At 52.3% G+C, this 17,758-nt stretch overlaps 1 protein-coding gene across 2 annotated transcripts in view; it reads right to left on the bottom strand.

Moving 5' to 3' along the window:
• The window catches only part of CD9 (CD9 molecule), a 37,865-nt gene extending 20,569 nt beyond the window's left edge, over positions 1–17,296 (bottom strand). For both annotated transcript variants that reach the window (XM_005569889.3, XM_065523609.1), the window contains exon 1: positions 17,132–17,296. In XM_005569889.3, coding sequence (XP_005569946.1) covers positions 17,132–17,197 — 66 coding nt within the window. In that variant the 5' untranslated portion in view covers positions 17,198–17,296. The remainder of the gene's footprint in view (positions 1–17,131) is intronic.
• Between the last annotated feature and the right edge of the window lie 462 nt (positions 17,297–17,758).

The raw sequence follows: 17,758 nt of genomic DNA, 5'->3' as shown, positions 1-17,758 counted from the left end.
TGGTCTCGAACTCCTGAGCTCAAGCAATCCACCCACCTTGGCCTCCCAAAGCACTGGGATTACAGGTGTGAGCCATGGCGCCCGGCCTACCTGGGGGATTTCTAAACATGCACCTGCCTCAGCAATCCCAGGGGACTCTTTGTGCTCCCCGGGATTCTACTGCACACCTCTGTTGAGAATGACTGGACGGTGACGGATATAAACTTGGGCTCTAATTCTGGCACTGCTACCTAGGAGCGCTCTGACACTACACACTTTCCTCAGCTTCTCTGAACGTTACAGTCTTCATTTGCGAAAAAATACACGATGATACCTGTCCTGCCTTCAACACAGGTTGAGGGCGAGGATTAAATAAAGTGATGCATGTAAAACATTCTGAAAACTGTGAAGTGTTACAGCCAGCTGGATTCCATAGGGAAAAAAAAAAATGACAATAATAATAAACCTTGAGAAAGACGTGAGGTGACAGTGGGGCAATTCATGGGCCTTCTGTGGACGGCTGTTGTGTCCTCCTGTGATCGGAGAAGGCGGCTAGGTGGCAGCGGGGGAATTTAGGACACTGGGGTTCTGTTTTCTGGTTTCTGTGGGAGTCTGTGTGAGCGCTGGGTAGTGGAGGAAAATGGATAAATTTATCCGCTTCACACCCGCAAACTGCCATCCAGAGCTCCACTAAGACTGGATGGGAATGGCCAAAGAAAAGTGGGGAAGGAAGGCTTAAGGGAAACTGTTGGCTCAGATTTTAGGCTTCTGCCCTTCCTCGGATCACAAACTGCTTCCGTGGGCAAATTAACCCTTCTGAAAGGAGTTATTACAGCAGCAGATAACAGAGAGGGAGCGGATTTTCCTGGGTTGGGCAGGAAAGAAAACCTTGGCCTCTTTATTACCCTCCTTCAGTCAGATGCTTGTCAGCCCTGGTTTTCGTTTTTGTAATCTACTCAACTTGGGAGACCATTAGTCATAGTTGTCCATGGCACCCAGGAAGTAAGTAACACACCAAATATTGGGGATGCAAGCTTCCCCCAGTAGCAGTTTTCCAGACCCCAAAATACCAGTCACGCTTTAAGAAAGCCACAGAAGTGGAGATAGCCCTCTGTGTTCGCACAGACTTCAACATTTAAAAACAAGTCAGGCCACCCAGACCTGTGGGCTCTGGGCCTCGCCCATCTCCATGGCAACCTTGGCTCACTACTGCATGCCAAGCCTTGGATGGGCTGATTCACTCCTCAGGAAGGCGGGCCAGGCAGTCCCAGCAAGAACAAACAGGATCCCGATGCCCACAACCTCCTCCAACCCTGTGTCCTCCTCCCCCACCTCCAAATGAAGGCTGGGGCTGTTGTCTTTGGAATGGCAAAGCCACTTGGGCAGGACTAGAGGCCTTGGGGTGCTCCCTTATCCAGCCCCACCACACAGTAAACACCAGCAACAAGAAAACCGAACTCCGCTGTAATCAGCAGAAAAAACCGCTGCGACTTGCTCTCCTTAAGCATCACAAGTAAACTACTGTGACAGTTCATGGTGGAATTTCTACATGACAACAGGGCATATTACTAACTTTAGTTTTACTACAGCTAAGTTGAAAAGCCGCAGAGATCACAGCCCTAGAGAACCTGAGTTCCCTTTTGCATGTATGACTGGTTGGTCAGGCACATCCTGGGGGGCCATCTCTCCTCTTTAGACAACTCTGCTCTTGGGACTTCTACCGAGCTCCTGTCTGAAGGCAGTGCTCAAATCTTCAGAAATTCTTATCCTCAAAGGCAACCCAGGAAACTCTTCTCTATGCCAGTCCAGCAGCTCTCAAAGTGACCCCAGACCAGCAGCAGGATGACCCAGGAACCCAGACAGGCAAATTCACAGTTCCCTCCTAGACCCACTCAGTGGAACGGGTGGGACTGGGCCTGCACTCTGTTTTCCAGCACCTCCCCAGGTGACTCTCATCAGGCTCAAGTTTACGAACCACTACTCTAGGCCTTCGTTTACACACCAACAATCAGGAAGGACAGAGAAAAGCTCTCTCTGGGGGTTCTGAACCCAGATAATAGCTTTCTAAATGCCAGTGCCGAAAAGCCTGAGGCGTGGATGGGAGGTGTGAGCTTCCTCTGAGCTGGAGGCACTTCTCGTGTGTAAGGGAGAGCTCACCGCCCAGCCCAACGAGGGAGCAGGACTGGACCCTGCTGCTTTACACTCCCATCTGGAGAGTGGAGGCTCAAATGCTCTAACCAGCACTGTGAAGCCACGGGGAGCGCACCTGGGGTCGCCTTGGAACCGCGGCATGGTGACCATTAAGGGTAAGGATACAGGGAGGTGGGAAGGCAGGAAGAGTTAAGAAAGGGGAGATAGTGGCTGGACAGCTCTGTGCTGAAACTACTGGGCCAGGAAGTCATGGTAAAGGGCTCCAGTTGGAACCTGCATTTAGCTCCCAGTTCACCCAGGCCCTGCCTGTGTGAACTCTCCTCTGGTAACAGGCAGGCCCTGATGACTCAGTGGGCCCGTGAGAGGCTCCCACAGCCTGCAGCCGGGCACTCGTGGTAAGATCCTCCCCGCTGAATTCTGCAGCCGGCTGTGCTCCCTAGGCCAGCCCACTGTTATGCATGACACTGGACTTCTCCTCAGACCTTCCAGAACTCTAGAAAAACATTTGTTTTCCAAAGAATACACTCAGAGGCTGATGGTCAGGCCTGTAATCCTAGCACTTTGGGAGGCTGAGGGGGGTGGATTGATTGAGCTCAGGAACTGGAGACCAGCCTGGGCAATATGGTCAAATCCCATTTCTACTAAAAAATACAAAAAATTAGCTGGGCATGGTGGCACAGGACTGTAGTTCCAGCTACTTGGGCGGGGGGAGGGGGTGTGGGGGGGGTGGCTGAGGCAGGAGAATGGCTTAAATCCAGGAGGTCGAGGCTGCAGAGAGCTGAGATGGCACCACTGTACTCCAGCCTGGGTGACAAAGTGAGACCCCCATCTCAAAAAAAAAAAAAAAAAAAAGAGGCTGATGGTCAAGTCTAGGTTTATCTAGCTTAGGGAAAATAAAGAACACCATAGTAGCAATTTCACAGTAGGAGTTACTATGTACAAGGACCCACGCACCCGCCACATTACAGGAGGTGGTTTATGTACTGTCTCTCACTGAATCCTCTCATCGCCCTCATTTTATGGATGAATCAGGCTCAGAGATTTTAAGCAACTCACTCAAAAAGACACAGCCAAGAAGAGGCAGAGCTCAAACGGAACCAGCTCCATACACACAACTCAAAGCTATGCTCTTCTCAATGTGTGGTGCTTCCTCACTGGCCGGGGGTGACCGGGAAAGATGCCAATCCCTGAGAAATCTTCTTGGGGGACAAGTGGGAGGCTTGGACATATTGAATTTGGCAAAATGCTCTGACTTAAACCTTAACCTGGTGACAGGGTTTCCCTGCCTGCTGCAGCCTGACAACAAACGCTTTCGATTCAGGGTGTTGACCCTGGCCTAGGGGAGGGCCAAGAGGGAGGGAGGGAAGATGCCGACCAGTAGCTTCTCCCTTGGGTTTGTTCTTGTCTCCCTCCACTGAGGCTGGGAGAGGTGGTGGTCCCTGGGAAGCTGCACCCTCAGGTGCTACCTTCCTTCCACTTCCTATGCCCGGTGTCTACACAAGCAATGGTGACTGTGGCTCTGCATCTCTCTGGGACCTGGTTTCTGGATGTGGGTGTTCTAGGTGTCCAGAAAACTCTACGTGTGAAGAATCAACTTCCTTTTGGGACGCACAAGGAGTGAACTGAAGGAGAAGCATTGAGGCCACCCTTCTTGGTGTGGATATGAAGTAGATTTTCCTTCAATTTCCACTGTAAATCAATTTCCAAGTTGAGCTCCACAAAGCGAGTCTCTGCCAATGGGGCATTCTTACAGGCGTTTCCAGCAAAGTGCAAAACGGATTCTCCTCTTTCTCCATCTTCCCCAAACTGGGGACGTCTCAGAAATGAGTGTTTTATAGACAGATGGAAAGATACGTCCTCCAATTCGTGTTTGAGAGGGAGAAAGACGAGAGGTAGATTTCAGCTTTGAGTCATCTTGTGTGATGTGGTTTCATGAACTGAAGTGAGAAAATATGGATGAATATGAACATTTAGACAACCTCAATCTGTGAAAAATGTTAAGGAGGGGTACCAGTAACAGCAACTACAGCAACAGCAGCAGAAGCTAACACAGGAGCTCTGCCTGTGAGCCAGGCCCATATAACAGCTTTCCATTACATATCCCATTAGTCCCAGTAACAAGCATAAGACGCTGGTTGTATTATTACCTTCATTACACAGATAAGGAAAGTGAGGCTTAAGGAGAGTCACTAATTTGCTGTCTCCCCACGGGAATCGGCGTCTCTATCATGACAACTCCCTGCCTGCTCCTGGCCCACTCCCCGCAACCCCAGCAATGTCCCTGGGTCATAAATGGCCCCTGCTATTATATGTCGTTCTTTTACACCATAAGGGCAGGCTGGGGAGAGGGGTCCACCCACACACTTAAACCCAACATTTCATGACAAGCCAGGTCCCTGGGGAGGCCAACTTCTGCCTTCTGTGGCCATTTAGTGCTCTGGACACTTGGAAGATTACGGTCCCTACCCCACAACCCATACAATTCAACATAAAAAAAGTTGAACTTGTAAGATAAAGCTCAAAAAAGTGCCCATTTCCCTGGATTCCTTGAGCTACCTGCATTGTTGGTGTCCTAAGCGCATGCTTAGCCTGCCTACTGACTCTGTGGCCTCCCTTTCCAAGGGTGCTAATGCAGCTGGGGGGCTCCTGGGTGGAAGGGGAAGGTGACCCTAGACAGTTACAGCCTGGGGGTGCCACCACCTTGCTATGCCTGGCTCAGTTGTGTGTAAATGTTCGAGCCTGGCCTCACGCTGGTACGGGGCATTACTTTACAGAGGAACATTCCCTATGGGAGCAACAGTAATGCAATGCATGAGAGTTTCCCCAGGGAGGAGGCTAGAATTACATTATAAGGCCCTGTTGCTCCTTCTGATTCTTAGTGGGCTGCTTTAGAGCCTGAAAGCTAGTTAGTATCATCCCTGTGAAAGATGAAGAAACAGACTCCGAGAGGTAAAGCGACTTGCCCATGGTCACAGAGCAGGCATGAGTGACCCAGCTGTCAGCACTCTCGCTCTGTTCCGTGCACAGCACATGCCATGCAGAGATCAGTTACTTGCTGGCCTGTCTCCTCCCTGATAGAAGGGAGACAGCTTGGTCCCCTCTCCAGGGTGTGGCAGAGGATGAGGAACTCCGTAAGCTTTTTCTCAGCATACCTTTCTGGAAATTAGGCAGCTACCTGGTCTGAACAAGTTCAAGAGTTGAGAAATCTTCCCTCTTTTCAAGGACAAAGTCAGCATCATTTAGAAATCTGGAGCCCTTCCTCTGCCCTGGAGAGGAGAAAAGCTTCAGAGAAGTGTGCTGGCGTTAGGATGTTGGGGCTGATTGGGAGGGAGGCCCCGGCCCAAGGTAACCTCTTTCTAAACAAGAAATCCCATTTCAAGTTTCCATTGCCTGCTTGCCAGACGCGTAGCATACGCTGGCCAGCCCATAAATCCCTTTTCCGCTGAAAGCAGGCATTCTGATCTTAACCAAAATCATCTGATGTGGGAGATTGTTTTGGATGTTTTGCTTTAAATTCCAGAATACCACACATTTGTTTTCCATTGTGTACGCCTCGCCGAGCTGTCTGGCGATGACTGCACACACACTTGCTGACACACTCTAGCCACTTGCAACAGCTTGCTCTCATTCCATCTGCAGAGTTGGCCACCATGTGCGTGCGTGGCCCTGAGTGGTGGGAGATGCTCCTTCCTTGACAGTTTTCAAGCCATGCCATGTGGTGCCTGGAGTGGCAGGGTGGGTTAAAAGCACTTTCGGCCCCGCTTGGTGGAACGGCCCTCCTTTTCCAACATGGGATCTTCCAAGCCCCAAGCCAGCAAGGGAGGCCAAGATCCCCAAACTCTTGTCTAACTTATCACCTGCCCTACCCCTCTGCCAGGAGCTCCTTCTTCATATGAGGTCATCTAATTACTAGCAGCAAACACTCAAATATTTGCTATCTATGTTCCACACCCCACCCTAAGTACTTCCCTGGAACTATTTAATTTTCACAATAGGCCCGCCAAGTAGGTAATATTATCTTCTATTTTTTAGATGAAAAAAACTGGGGCACAAAAGTTAAGCTCCTCAACTGAGATCACAGGGCAAGTAAGTGGCAGAGTTAGAACTTGAACCCAGAATGTAAGTGGCAGAGTTAGAACTTGAACCCACGATGGTCTGACTGCAGAGCCCACATTCTTAATTACTTTGCTAAGCTGTTTGTGTTTTTGATCCATTTCTTCTATTCTGAAGCCAGAATTTTTCCCTTTTGCCCATTCTCCCCCCTATTCATATCTAATCCCATTTCAAAGTGGTGTTTTCCATCTTTAAAGGCCCCAAGGGAGTCCATCTGCACAGGAAGGAAGGCAGCTTGCAGATGCCCGCCTCCTCCCCGATAGCAAGGCAGCTGCAGTGGCCACCTGGGCTGGAGGTGCCACCTACACCTGGCCTCACTCGGGGGCGGTGGGGGGAGTGGGCGCTCAACGAACAGAGTCTAAAAAAACAGCCGGTGCTTCCTCTCCCTGGCCTTTGGCCTGAGAGCTTCAGCCACACCCTTGGTTCTACTGGTCATACAGTCAGCGTGGACAGAGGCAGCGCTCTGGGAAAGGATTCTCCAGGGCAACTCGCACACCCTCCTCTCCCGCTGGCTGCACTGTTGCAGCTGCCTATTGGCATTGTGTCCATAGACGGGGCCGCAGCCCGTTCAGTGGCCATGGTCCTTCCAAACCCCGTGGAAACAGCCCCAGAGTGGGACCCGGAGCCTCTGCCCTTCCCCAGAACCATCCTCAGCAAAGGGCAGAGGAACAAGATGACATCAGCACAGGCCTCTGTGTTATAGCCCTGAGCACGAGCTCTCAAGACACACCCCAGAGTCCTAGAGGAGAGTGACAGCTTCCCATGACAAAGAAGGCCAAAGTGTCCCTCCTCATCCTGGAAAAGAATCTCATTTCTATTTGAAATGAGCAGTCCCAGCTGGGCGCAGCGGCTCAGGCCTGTAATTCCAGCACTTTGGAAGGCCGAGGTGGGCATATCACCTGAGGTCAGCAGTTTGAGACCAGTCTGGTCAACGTGGCGAAACCCCATCTCTACTAAAAATACAAAAATTAACTAGGCATGGTGGTACATGCCTGTAATCCCAGCTACTCGAGAGATTGAGCCTGGAGAATCGCTTGAACCCAGGAGGCAGAGGTTGCAGTGAGCTGAGATTGTGCCACTGCACTCCATCCAGCCTGCGCAACAGAACGAGACTCCGTCTCAAAAAAAAAAAAAAAAAAAAAGAAAAGGAAAAAATTAGCAGTCTGGGTCTCTAAAGGGTTGTATGTCTTAGGGAGCCAGGGCTACACTTTGACTAGAGTGGAGGAAAGGAGAGTATGAAGAGATTTTCTCAGGCTTGTAGACAGGAAGCTTTAAAACATCTGAGCTTAACAGTAATAAACTTAAATCCACAGCCCCACATCGCGAGAAAGAAGATGTTTACATTGCACCATGGAGAGCAGGAGGAATATGTCTTAGTGGGAAGGGCCTCCTGTCTCTAAGAATGGGGCTGCTGAGGGAGGTATGGATGACTCCCCACCCGGAAAACATCCAATGGAGTTGGGCATGAATCTGGGGTGTGTATGCACACTAGTGCACCACAACTGCCCACCTAGAAGGGAAGACGTGACGTGGATTCAAACACCAGACTTCTATTGACTTGAAAAGCTACGATGAGCCTGGTGCGGTGGCTCACAAAGTCCTGTAATCCCAGCACTTTGGGAGGCAGAGGTGGGTGGATCACCTGAGGTGAGGAGTTCGAGACCAGCCTGGCCAACATGGTGAAACTCTGTCTCTACTAAAAATACAAAAATTAGCCGGGCGTGGTGGTTCGTGCCTGTAGTCCCAGCTACTCGGGAGGCTGAGGCAGGAGAATCACTTGAACCTGGGAGGCGGAGGTTGCAGTGAGCTAAGATCAGGCCACTGCACTCCAGCCTGGATGACAGAGCAAGACTCTGTCTCAAAACAAACAAACAAACGACAAAAAAAGCAAGGATGAGTTCACAAATACTATGATTTTGCTGATCTTTTCATCTAGAGTTTTAATAAATCAGTACACTATATTATTATACTATAGACTCAATCAACTTAGATTTAAAATAAACTACACACCTGTAATCCCAGCACTTTGGGAGGCCGAGGCGGGCGGATCACCTGAGGTCAGGAGTTCGAGACCAGCCTGATCAACATGGAGAAACCCTGTCTCTACCAAAAATACAAAAGTAGCTAGGTGTGGTGGTGGGCACCTGTAATCCCAGCTACTCAGGAGGCTGAGGCAGGAGAATTGCTTGAACCCAGGAGGCGGAGGTTGTGGTGAGCTGAGATGGCGCCATTACACTCCAGCCTGGGTGACAAGAGCGAACTCCATCTCAAAAAACAAAACAGGCTGGGTGCGGTGACTCACGCCTGTAATCCCAGCACTTTGGGAGGCCTAGGCAGGCGGATCATGAGGTCAGGAGTTCAAGACCATCCTGGCTAACACGGTGAAACCCCGTCTCTACTAAAAACACAAAAAACTAGCTGGGCGCGGTGGCAGGCGCCTGTAGTCCCAGCTACTCGGGAGGCTGAGGCAGGAGAATGGCGTGAACCCGGGAGGCGGAGCTTGCAGTGAGCCGAGATTGCGCCACTGCACTCCAGCCTGCGTGACAGAGAGAAACTACATCTCAAAAAAAAAACAAACAAAAAACAAACAAACAAACAAAAAACCCTAAAATCTTAGAATAGGTTTTGAATTAATAAATTCATAATTAATAAAACTGCCTTATTATGGTATTTTTAGCCTCGGTCAAGGATCTTCTCCTATGCCCATGTGTTGTGTTGTTTCTGCACTTGGATAATAACACACAGCTCAGACTAGGAGTGTCAGCAAGGGACTGGCACCTGAAGCTGTGAAGCTCGGTTCCGAGGTGGGGGCTTGGCAGGAGCCACCAGCTGCTTAGTTTGCCCAGCGGTGTTCACTGGAAACTTGGATGTGCATTGGGTAAGCTCTGAAGGGTTTCTTTTCTTTTCTTTCTTCTTTTTTTTTTTTGAGATGGAATTTCGCTCTTGTCACCCAGGTTGGACTGCAGTGGCACAATCTCAACTCACCGCAACCTCCACCTCCTGGGTTCAAGCGATTCTCCTGCCTCAGCCTCCCCAGTAGCTGGGACTATAGGCGCACGCCCCCACGCCTGGCTAATTTTATATTTTTAGTAGAGACAGGGTTTCTCCATGTTGGCCAGGCTGGTCTCAAACTCCAGACCTCAGGTGATCCACCTGCCGCGGCCTCCCAAAGTGTTGGGATTACAGGCGTGAGCCACCGCGCCTGGCCTGAAGGGTTACTTCTCTAACAGAGCTCACAAGAGCCACCATTTCTTCCCGCGGGCACAATGCCTGGCAAAAGGATTGAACAGGAAGGGCCCTGAAGACCCTGGTTTCTGATTTTTCTCCAAGTCAGTAGTCCCCAAACTTCTCTCCACAGGGACCTTCTCTGGAATCACATTAATCCGGGCCCTTTTCCAAGTCAGACTGCTTTGCCTTTCCCAGTTACTCAACCAGGCTGCTTCTCAACTCCTCGGGAGTCTAGCTCCCCAGTTGATCCCTCCTGAGACATGCCTCCTTTCTTAAAGTCCTCAGAAGACAAGCCTTTCCATCTGCACTCGGAGGGAAGGAGAAGAGAGACGGACCGCCACGCTTCCTGAACAAAGACGAAGCACCAAGCTATGGGAAAAGCTAAGCGAAGAGGCCTAACCTGGCTGGAAGATCATAAAGTTGCATTTTTTGTGTGGACTGGAAATACAGAGCACTCATTAAACTAACCGAGTGAAAACCACTCCTTGGGCAATGATTAAGCTGAGAGTCAGAGGGATGGGTGGGAGGCCAGTTGTCCCATCTGAGCTGCACTGGATTACCAGGGAATTCAGGGTTTCTCATGCCTTCCACAAAGTCCCCTGTTATGCCCCCATTGCAGCCCCCAGGAAACGGTGAGGCAACCTGCTTCTTATGGCCGAAATACGGGACTCAGGACAGAGCAGGGGTTGTCTGGAAACTGAGGGAGAAAAACCAATACGGAGAGTTTATAGCAAGAGTTCAGGCTGGGCGTGGTGGTTCACATTTATGATCCCAGTGCTTTGGGAGTCCGAGGCTGAAGGGCTGCTTGAGACCAGGAGTTCAAGACCAGCTTGGGCGACAGAGAGAGACCCTCTCTCTACAAAAAAATTAGCCGGGTATAGTGGTGTGTACTGTAGCCCCAGCTACTTGAGAGGCTGAGGCCGGGATTGTGTAAAGCCCAGGAGTTTGAGGCTGCAGTGAGCTATGATGGTGCCACTATACTCTGGCCTGGGCAACAGAGAAAAAGAATTAAAAAAAAAAAAGAAAGATGTCTGTGGGCCTCCAGAAACAAACATAACATTTTTCTGGAGGCAGGTCGTACAGATTCCAAGGAATTCCCTAAAAAGGAATTTCCCTAAAAAGGTTAAGATGTACTAGTCTAGGATGACAGGATATAGTATTTAAAAACTATCCACAACTAAGTATTTTTGGAGGGGTGGGGGGAAGGAAATTACCAGATAGATATAATTATTATAAAATTATCTCAAAAAAAATTATCTCATCTGGAGACAGGATGTTGCTTTCCACGGCTGCATGCCATCGCTTGATGGAAAATGAGAATGTCCCTGGACCAGCATGACTTTTTCTGTGGAATAAAACAGGCAAGTAATCTGCAGTCAGGCCTTAAAACATAAATTTAAGAAATGTAGGCCAGGCACAGTGGCTCATTCCTGTAATCCTAGCATTTTGGGAGGCCAAGGCGGGTGGATCGCTTGAGCCTAGGAGTTTGAGACCAGCCTGGGCAACATAGTGAGATCCTGTGTCTACAAAAAAATTAAAAAGTTAGGTGGGTGTGGTGGCACATTCCTGTAGTCCCAGCTACTCAGGAGCTCAGAAGGCTGAGGTGTGAGGATCGCCTGAGCTGGGAGGTTGAGGTTGCAGTGAACCATGACTGTTAACACTGCACTCCAGCCCGGGTGACAGAGTGAGAACTGTCTCCCAAAAAAAAAAAAGAAAGAAAGAAATGTAGAAAGACCAGCCCCCGATCCCCAGCCCCCCCCGCCACTTTTTTCGTCTTCTGAATTTTCTTCCTAGTTGCAAAGGATTTTTCCCGCTCTCTGAGGCCAAGGGTCTGACGAGCTCTCACCCAGATTTTCAGACTCTTAACAACGAAGTTTTGCTCTTCTGTATGTACGGGGTAAAGCCTGTTTCTGCAAGGCTTTGGCTGAAAAGACCTGTGGTAGATGCAAATAAAGTCCCGCTGACCCCAACCTGGGGGAGGGAGCAACACAGAACATAAACATGCAGCTTCCTCAAACTTCTCCACTCTCCTTTCCCCAGCTCCACACACACAGGTCTGTCTAGAACATGCTGCCAGTAGGACCACAGAAGCTGTGGCTGGGGTGACCTCAGGCCCCCTACCCTCACAGCCAGGCTCACCCAGGTGAGAACCACACCCAGGCAAGAACCATCAATGTTCGTGTTCTTTGTTTTTGTTTTTGTTTTTTTTTTTTTGAGACGGAGTCTCGCTCTGTCGCCCAGGCTGGAGTGCAGTGGCCGGATCTCAGCTCACTGCAAGCTCCGCCTCCTGGGTTCACGCCATTCTCCTGCCTCAGCCTCCTGAGTAGCTGGGACTACAGGCGCCCGCCACCTCGCCCGGCTAGTTTTTTGTATTTTTTTTAGTAGAGACGGGGTTTCACCGTGTTAGCCAGGATGGTCTCGATCTCCTGACCTCGTGATCTGCCCGTCTCGGCCTCCCAAAGTGCTGGGATTACAGGCTTGAGCCACCGCGCCCGGCCAATGTTCGTGTTCTTTAGAAGAAAAGGCGCTTTTGTAAATCCAACGTATTATTAAGTTCCAAACCCAACCCTGCAACCAAGTCCAAAAGCTACGCCTCCTTATAAAATTGAACAGAACGGGAAAACAAAAACAAACAAACAAAAAAAGCAGACAAAACAAACACAGGACCCGTGTGTGTAAGGGGTGAGAAGGCTGATCTGCGAGCCCAGCAGCCGCAGAGAGCTCATCTGGAGTCAGTACTGGCAGGGCCCTGGGGAGCGCCGCTTATCAAAGCACTCCCAAATTCAGGCCGGAGCCAGCAGCTGCTTCCTCCGAACACAATAGAGCAGGGTCTGGAATGGTGCTGTGGGCCACGTTGAAAAGAAAGGGGTAGAAACCGTGAGTGTGAGCATGTGCAGAGGAATCCTTACCACCATCAAAAGATCGGGTCTTTGTTGTTCACACTCATTGTGGGTGCAGGGGAGAGACCATCAAAATTCTGGGCAAAGGATGCAGACACCTGGCCTCAGCTCACCTCTCCCCAAGCCTGCCAGCTTCGCCCCAGCGCAGGCTGTCTGGGCACTGGAGGTGGGAGCCATTTTATGCAACAGTCCCAGCAACTTGCTTCTGGGGGAAAAGGCAGACCGTGGGGAGGGGCTTTTGCCGCTGCCACCCAACTTGTCCAAGCCCTGCCCAGATCCAGAATCCTGATCCTGAGGGTTTCTCTGACATGCGATTTTATTTTCAGAAGCGGGGCTCCCCCCGTAGCCAAATGAGCAGTAGCAACCCATGAAATGGAGTCGGGGTTTTGATGTACAGGACAAAAGCTGGCGCTGATACAGGAAGAGGCAGGGAGGCCGGTGTGTGGATGGCGAGGGTCCTCCTGGCCACACTTGCGGTTTAGACTTCCACACTAGAGAACTGCTCCCACCCTCCCCAGGGCCCCAATCCACTCTCCACTAGTGAGTAACAAGAGCTACCATTGGAAGACGCGTCTAGTGCAATCTACTATGCTAAGTGCGCTACACACGTTCCCCATTTAACTCTCACAGCAACCCTGTGGGGTGGTCACCAGTCCCATTTGGTGATGAGACATGTAACCCAGGATTGGTGCTTTGACCACTAGGCTAAGTACTAACGTATATGGGCAATGAACACAGAACTCCCTCAGAGAGAGACCCCAGCCAGGGTGAGGAGAGGGAACTGAGCGGTAACAGGAAAGAGAAGCAACAGCTGGGCTCTTGCTCCAGAGGTAAAGGCCAAGAAAAGCTGAATTTTGAGGACAAGCCTTGGTATCCATCTCCCATTTCCAATTCATGACTTGTATTTTGTTTATTATGTTATTATTTATAGATTTAGGGGACACGAATGTAGTATTGTTACATAGTGGTGAAGTCTGGGCTTTTAGTGTGACCATCACCAACATAGCATGCATTGTACCCAACACTGGTTCCTATTTTGGGTGTGTGGGAAAGTCCTATTGCTGCATGTGGTGTGGGGAGGGGCGCTGGGTTCATAGACTGAGCCTGAAAGGACCTTTTGAGACCATCTGTTCCAAGCCATTGTTTTACAGAAGAGGAAACTGAGGCTGAGAGCACAGAAGTGACCAGCCCAAGGTTTCAAAGTGAGTTGAGGACAGAGCTGGACTCACATCCAGGTCTCTGAATTCCCAGTTTAGGTCTCTGTGTTTCGCACTAGCCTCCACTAGGTCCAGGGGATACGGTGTCTTGGAAAGAGAGCCCCCAGCCCCGCACTGCTATTTCCATTAGGGAGTGAGGGGTGAGAGACAGTAAGCAAAGGGGCTGAGGGAGGTGGGGAGGGGACTGGGCTCTCTCAGTACAGCCAAACCTTTCCCTCTTCTGCCCTAAGGAGTTCCTCCCCTCGTCTGACCAGAAAGAGGGCAGACATGCAAGTGTTAGACTGGACTGGCCCTAACCCTGGCTCCCATTTCAGCTGGAGATAAACACTTGCATTGTCTACCGCATGGACATCAGCAAGACGTTTTCCCTCTCAACTGGTTTTTGGGGGGTGGGCGGGGGGGCAGGGAGGTCTGAAGGAAACGTAGAAACCACCAAAATAGAGCCAGGAGGGCTGGTTCTGGAGGCGCTGGAAGAACAAACTGATTTGCTGGGTGGCTGTGGCCACCAGACCTGGGGAGGCCAGGCTGTGCAGAACGGGCCATCAGGCAGCGATCCACGGGGATGAGATCAGGCCAGGGAAGAGGCACAGCCCCCCAAGAACCATCCTACTCCACGGAGGCTGGCCTCTCTCTGGATGCCTGCTGGACACCCCCTCTCCGCATCCTCTGTGTGAAGCACTGCTGGCCACTGGCCTCACAACTCCTGCTTTCCAAGGCCCACATCAGGTTCCAAATGCCAAGTTTATAAATGTCTGGTCTCAAGAGAGAAACGGATGTGGTGACAACATAATCACCCAAGCAGTTCCCTTGGGTTACAGTTTTCCTTAAGAGAGTTTTGGGAGCTTCATTCCACCCTTCTCCCGTTCCCGCTCAGCAGCCAAACCCAGTTGGGTGAAGTAACCTAGTTCTGAGACCACCCTGCCCCGTCATCTTGGATAAGTCACCTAACCTCCCTGGGAAATAGTTTCCTGATCGTCAGTATAGTGGGGACAATGCGTCCTGCTCTTGGCTACATCATGGGGCTAGAACAAGAAAGGCTCTAAAGACTAAGACTCTGCACAAGTGGACCGACCACAGTCTTCCTTTTCATTACATCATCTCCTAGGGATGAGGGCTTCGTCTCCATAGGGACCCAGATACCAGACAAATGAGCAGTAATTCAGGAAAGCATAGCTACTGCCCACCTTCCTGCTTCTGATGAAGATGGAAGAGGACAGAAGTAAGGGCCCCAGGAGTTGTAATACTGGCTCTGGCTCTGTGATCCTGGGTAAATCACCCCATCTCTCTTCCTCTGCTGCCTCACTATGGATAAGAGGGCTGGAATGTACGATCTTCAAGTCATTCCAAACATTTCCAGTGCGAGTGATTTCTGTTTCAGACTACATAGCTCATCAGCTGCACCTAGGCCGGGGCCAGGGGTAGGGGGCTCTGAATACGAGGGGGGTGGCAGGCTGAGGACAGTACGGACAGATTGCAGGCCAGCAGGCCACAGACAGAGTAGATACTACTGGCCGTGGGAGCCTCGCATCAGCTTCCTGCATATGCCATGGGGCAGATGGGGGTAGGGAGGCACACGGTGGCCGTCTGTGTTTCCCTGCAGTCCCAAACCTGGATGCAGTCTAGGCAGACAGCTGGGGACGAACCAACACAGGCAGGGAGAGACTGTACCTGGGAGGGGAGAGGAAAACTCCCAAAGGTCAAGGGTGGGTGAGGCCAGCTGCCTTCCCACATACTTTTCTGCTGCCAGGGATTGGTGAAAGGAAGAAGCTAAGCGTGGCAGCTGGCTGGTTGCTGGGGTGGGTAGCAACACAGGAGGAGAGGGGTGCCCACGGCCGGCAGGGTCTTCTTAAAGCAAGTCAAGGGTTGGGCAGGAGCACACCTACATGTTGTCCTCACTAGGGCGTGTGTTATGGTGACTGATGCACTAGGGGAGGTCAATCTCTACAAACTGGAAAATCTGTTCGACCACCCCTTCAGCTCTGGGGAGGAGTAAATCTTAGGAGATTTCCCTAAGGAGGCTTGTGGGGACCTCAGTGACCAGGGGAATAAGTACACTTTCTTTTTTTTTCTTTTTGAGACCGGGCTCACTGTGTCACCCAGGCTAAGTATAGTGGTGCAATCATGACTCACTGTAGCCTTGACTTCCCAGGTTCAAGTGATCCTCTCATCTCAGCCTCCTGAGTAGCTGGGACCACAGGTGCATGCCAACACGCCCAGCTAATTGTTTATTTTTTGTAGAGATGGGGTCTAATGCACTATGTTACTCAGGCTGGTCTTGAACCTGGATGAAAGCAATCCTCCTGCCTCAGCCTCCCAAAGTGCTGGGATTACAGGCATGAGCCACTGTGCCTGGCCAAGTGCACTTTTTCTGTTACAAGACTCTGGTGGCATGCACCTGTTTCTACATCCATCTTGAGAGTGGCACACAGACTATCTTACTGCCTGCAGAGGGGCAAGTATTGTCATGCGTGTGTAGGGAATGTGGCTACAGAAACAAGGACACAAAGGTTTCCTATTCCTTGCTTCTGTCACCTCTCTGTCTTCCCATTTGTAGAGGCTGAGTGGCCTGCAGTGGGTGTCCCTGGAGCTCCTGGCCTCGTTGGCCTCTCCGGATGAACGTCCGCTCTGCGCCCTGCCTGGCCTTGGGTGGGCCGCCTGGGCTGGCGGGGAGGGGAGGGGGCAAGGCCAAGGCTGTCCTGGGCGGGCAGCTGGCTGGCACCTGATCTCTCCCGGAAATGCACACACAGGACTCATCCCACTAGAGGCGCAGATAGGTATCTGCCCTCTCCTCTCCTCTCCCCAGCTCCCAGAGTTCTCTCCAGTGAAGATACTTATCAGCCTTGAAAGAAATCAAGACAAGCTAGTCTTTCAGTAGCTGCCAGGGAGTTTGGCGCTCTCACGGTGGTTCAGAATCAAAGTCTGAGGGAACCGGGACCTGCGAGGTTCCTCCTCAAGGGTGGAGGAGCCCCCGACTCTCAGGGACTGGGTGCCGGGGCCGGACCCGCAGCCAAGGCACCCCTTCCGCTCCTGTGTAAAAGTGAGAGCAGCTCTTGGCTGAGCTCTCGCCGTGCCCGCACCCTCCCTTCCTCGCGCCCCCTACTACCTGGGAGACCCCACCCAGTCACGAGCCGCACTGCTCACCACAGTCCTCCTTGGCCCTGGCCCAAAGAGGGGTGCTCCGCTTCTCCCTGCCTTCCCCTCTGGCACTTGGAGGGGCTTGGGCTGGGAGCAGACACACAGCCCAGCTCAAATCCTAGGCGAGGGAAAGGGCTCAGGACCCGCCCGCACGCCCCATCCCAGGAGGGCCCGGCTCCCCACGCCCGCTGGGCGGTGGTGAGCCCCCACCCGAATGCGCCCGTCGCGGCCGTCCCGCCCGGCTCTGGACCCGGCCTTGGAGCCAGCTGGCAGCCGCAGGGCCCCCTCTCTTCCCGCCCGGTGCCTGCCCGGTGCGGGCAGTGCCAGCTGCCAGCACCCGCGGCCAGTGTCCGGGGTCCGCGAACAGGTGGCCCCTGAGTGGAGCGTGCGGCAGTCGCGCTCACTCACCCAGAAGATGAAGTTAAATCCGAACAGCAGGTATTTGATGCACTTGGTGCCTCCTTTGACCGGCATGGTGAGGGCTAACCTAGCCTGGGTCGAACGGGTGCGGGACTGAGGGGCGAGCGCAGCTGGGACAGGCGGTACCCGGGCTGGACACAGATACAGGCGGCTGTGGGCTGGTCTCCGGCTGCACTTTTAAAAAGTGCCACTCCTTAGGGCGCGCGACCCGCTGCGGTGCGCATGTGCCGGGAAAAGCCGCCCCCCACTCCCCCGCCGGCCACGCCTCCCGCCCCTTCGGCCCCGCCCCGTCGGCCCCGCCCGGGCCGCACCCCGCCCCCTGCCCCCGCCCAGGTCCGGCGTGTCTCGGCCCCAGCTGCCCGTCGGAGCCCGACCCTCTCCCTGTTTCCCCGCCTAGTCGCCCTAACCCCCACCCGCCACCCCCCCCCCTTCCAGCCGTCTTGGGGTCTTTCCAGGCAGCCACTCCCTGCCACTTTTACCGCGGACTTCTGTGGCGGCCTCGCCCTTCCGGTTCCCCCGGTTTGGTCTGGGCGCCCGACCCGGCTCTTTACTTTGGGAGACTCTCCCCGGGTCGTCCGGGCTAAAGGCCCCTTGTCCAAGGCCTGGTCCCGGAAT

Source organism: Macaca fascicularis, chromosome 11 (genome assembly GCF_037993035.2).
Source record: "Macaca fascicularis isolate 582-1 chromosome 11, T2T-MFA8v1.1".
Classification (NCBI taxonomy): domain Eukaryota; kingdom Metazoa; phylum Chordata; class Mammalia; order Primates; family Cercopithecidae; genus Macaca; species Macaca fascicularis.
Note: the sequence above shows the minus strand (reverse complement) of the source record. Positions and strands in the feature narration are given on the sequence as shown.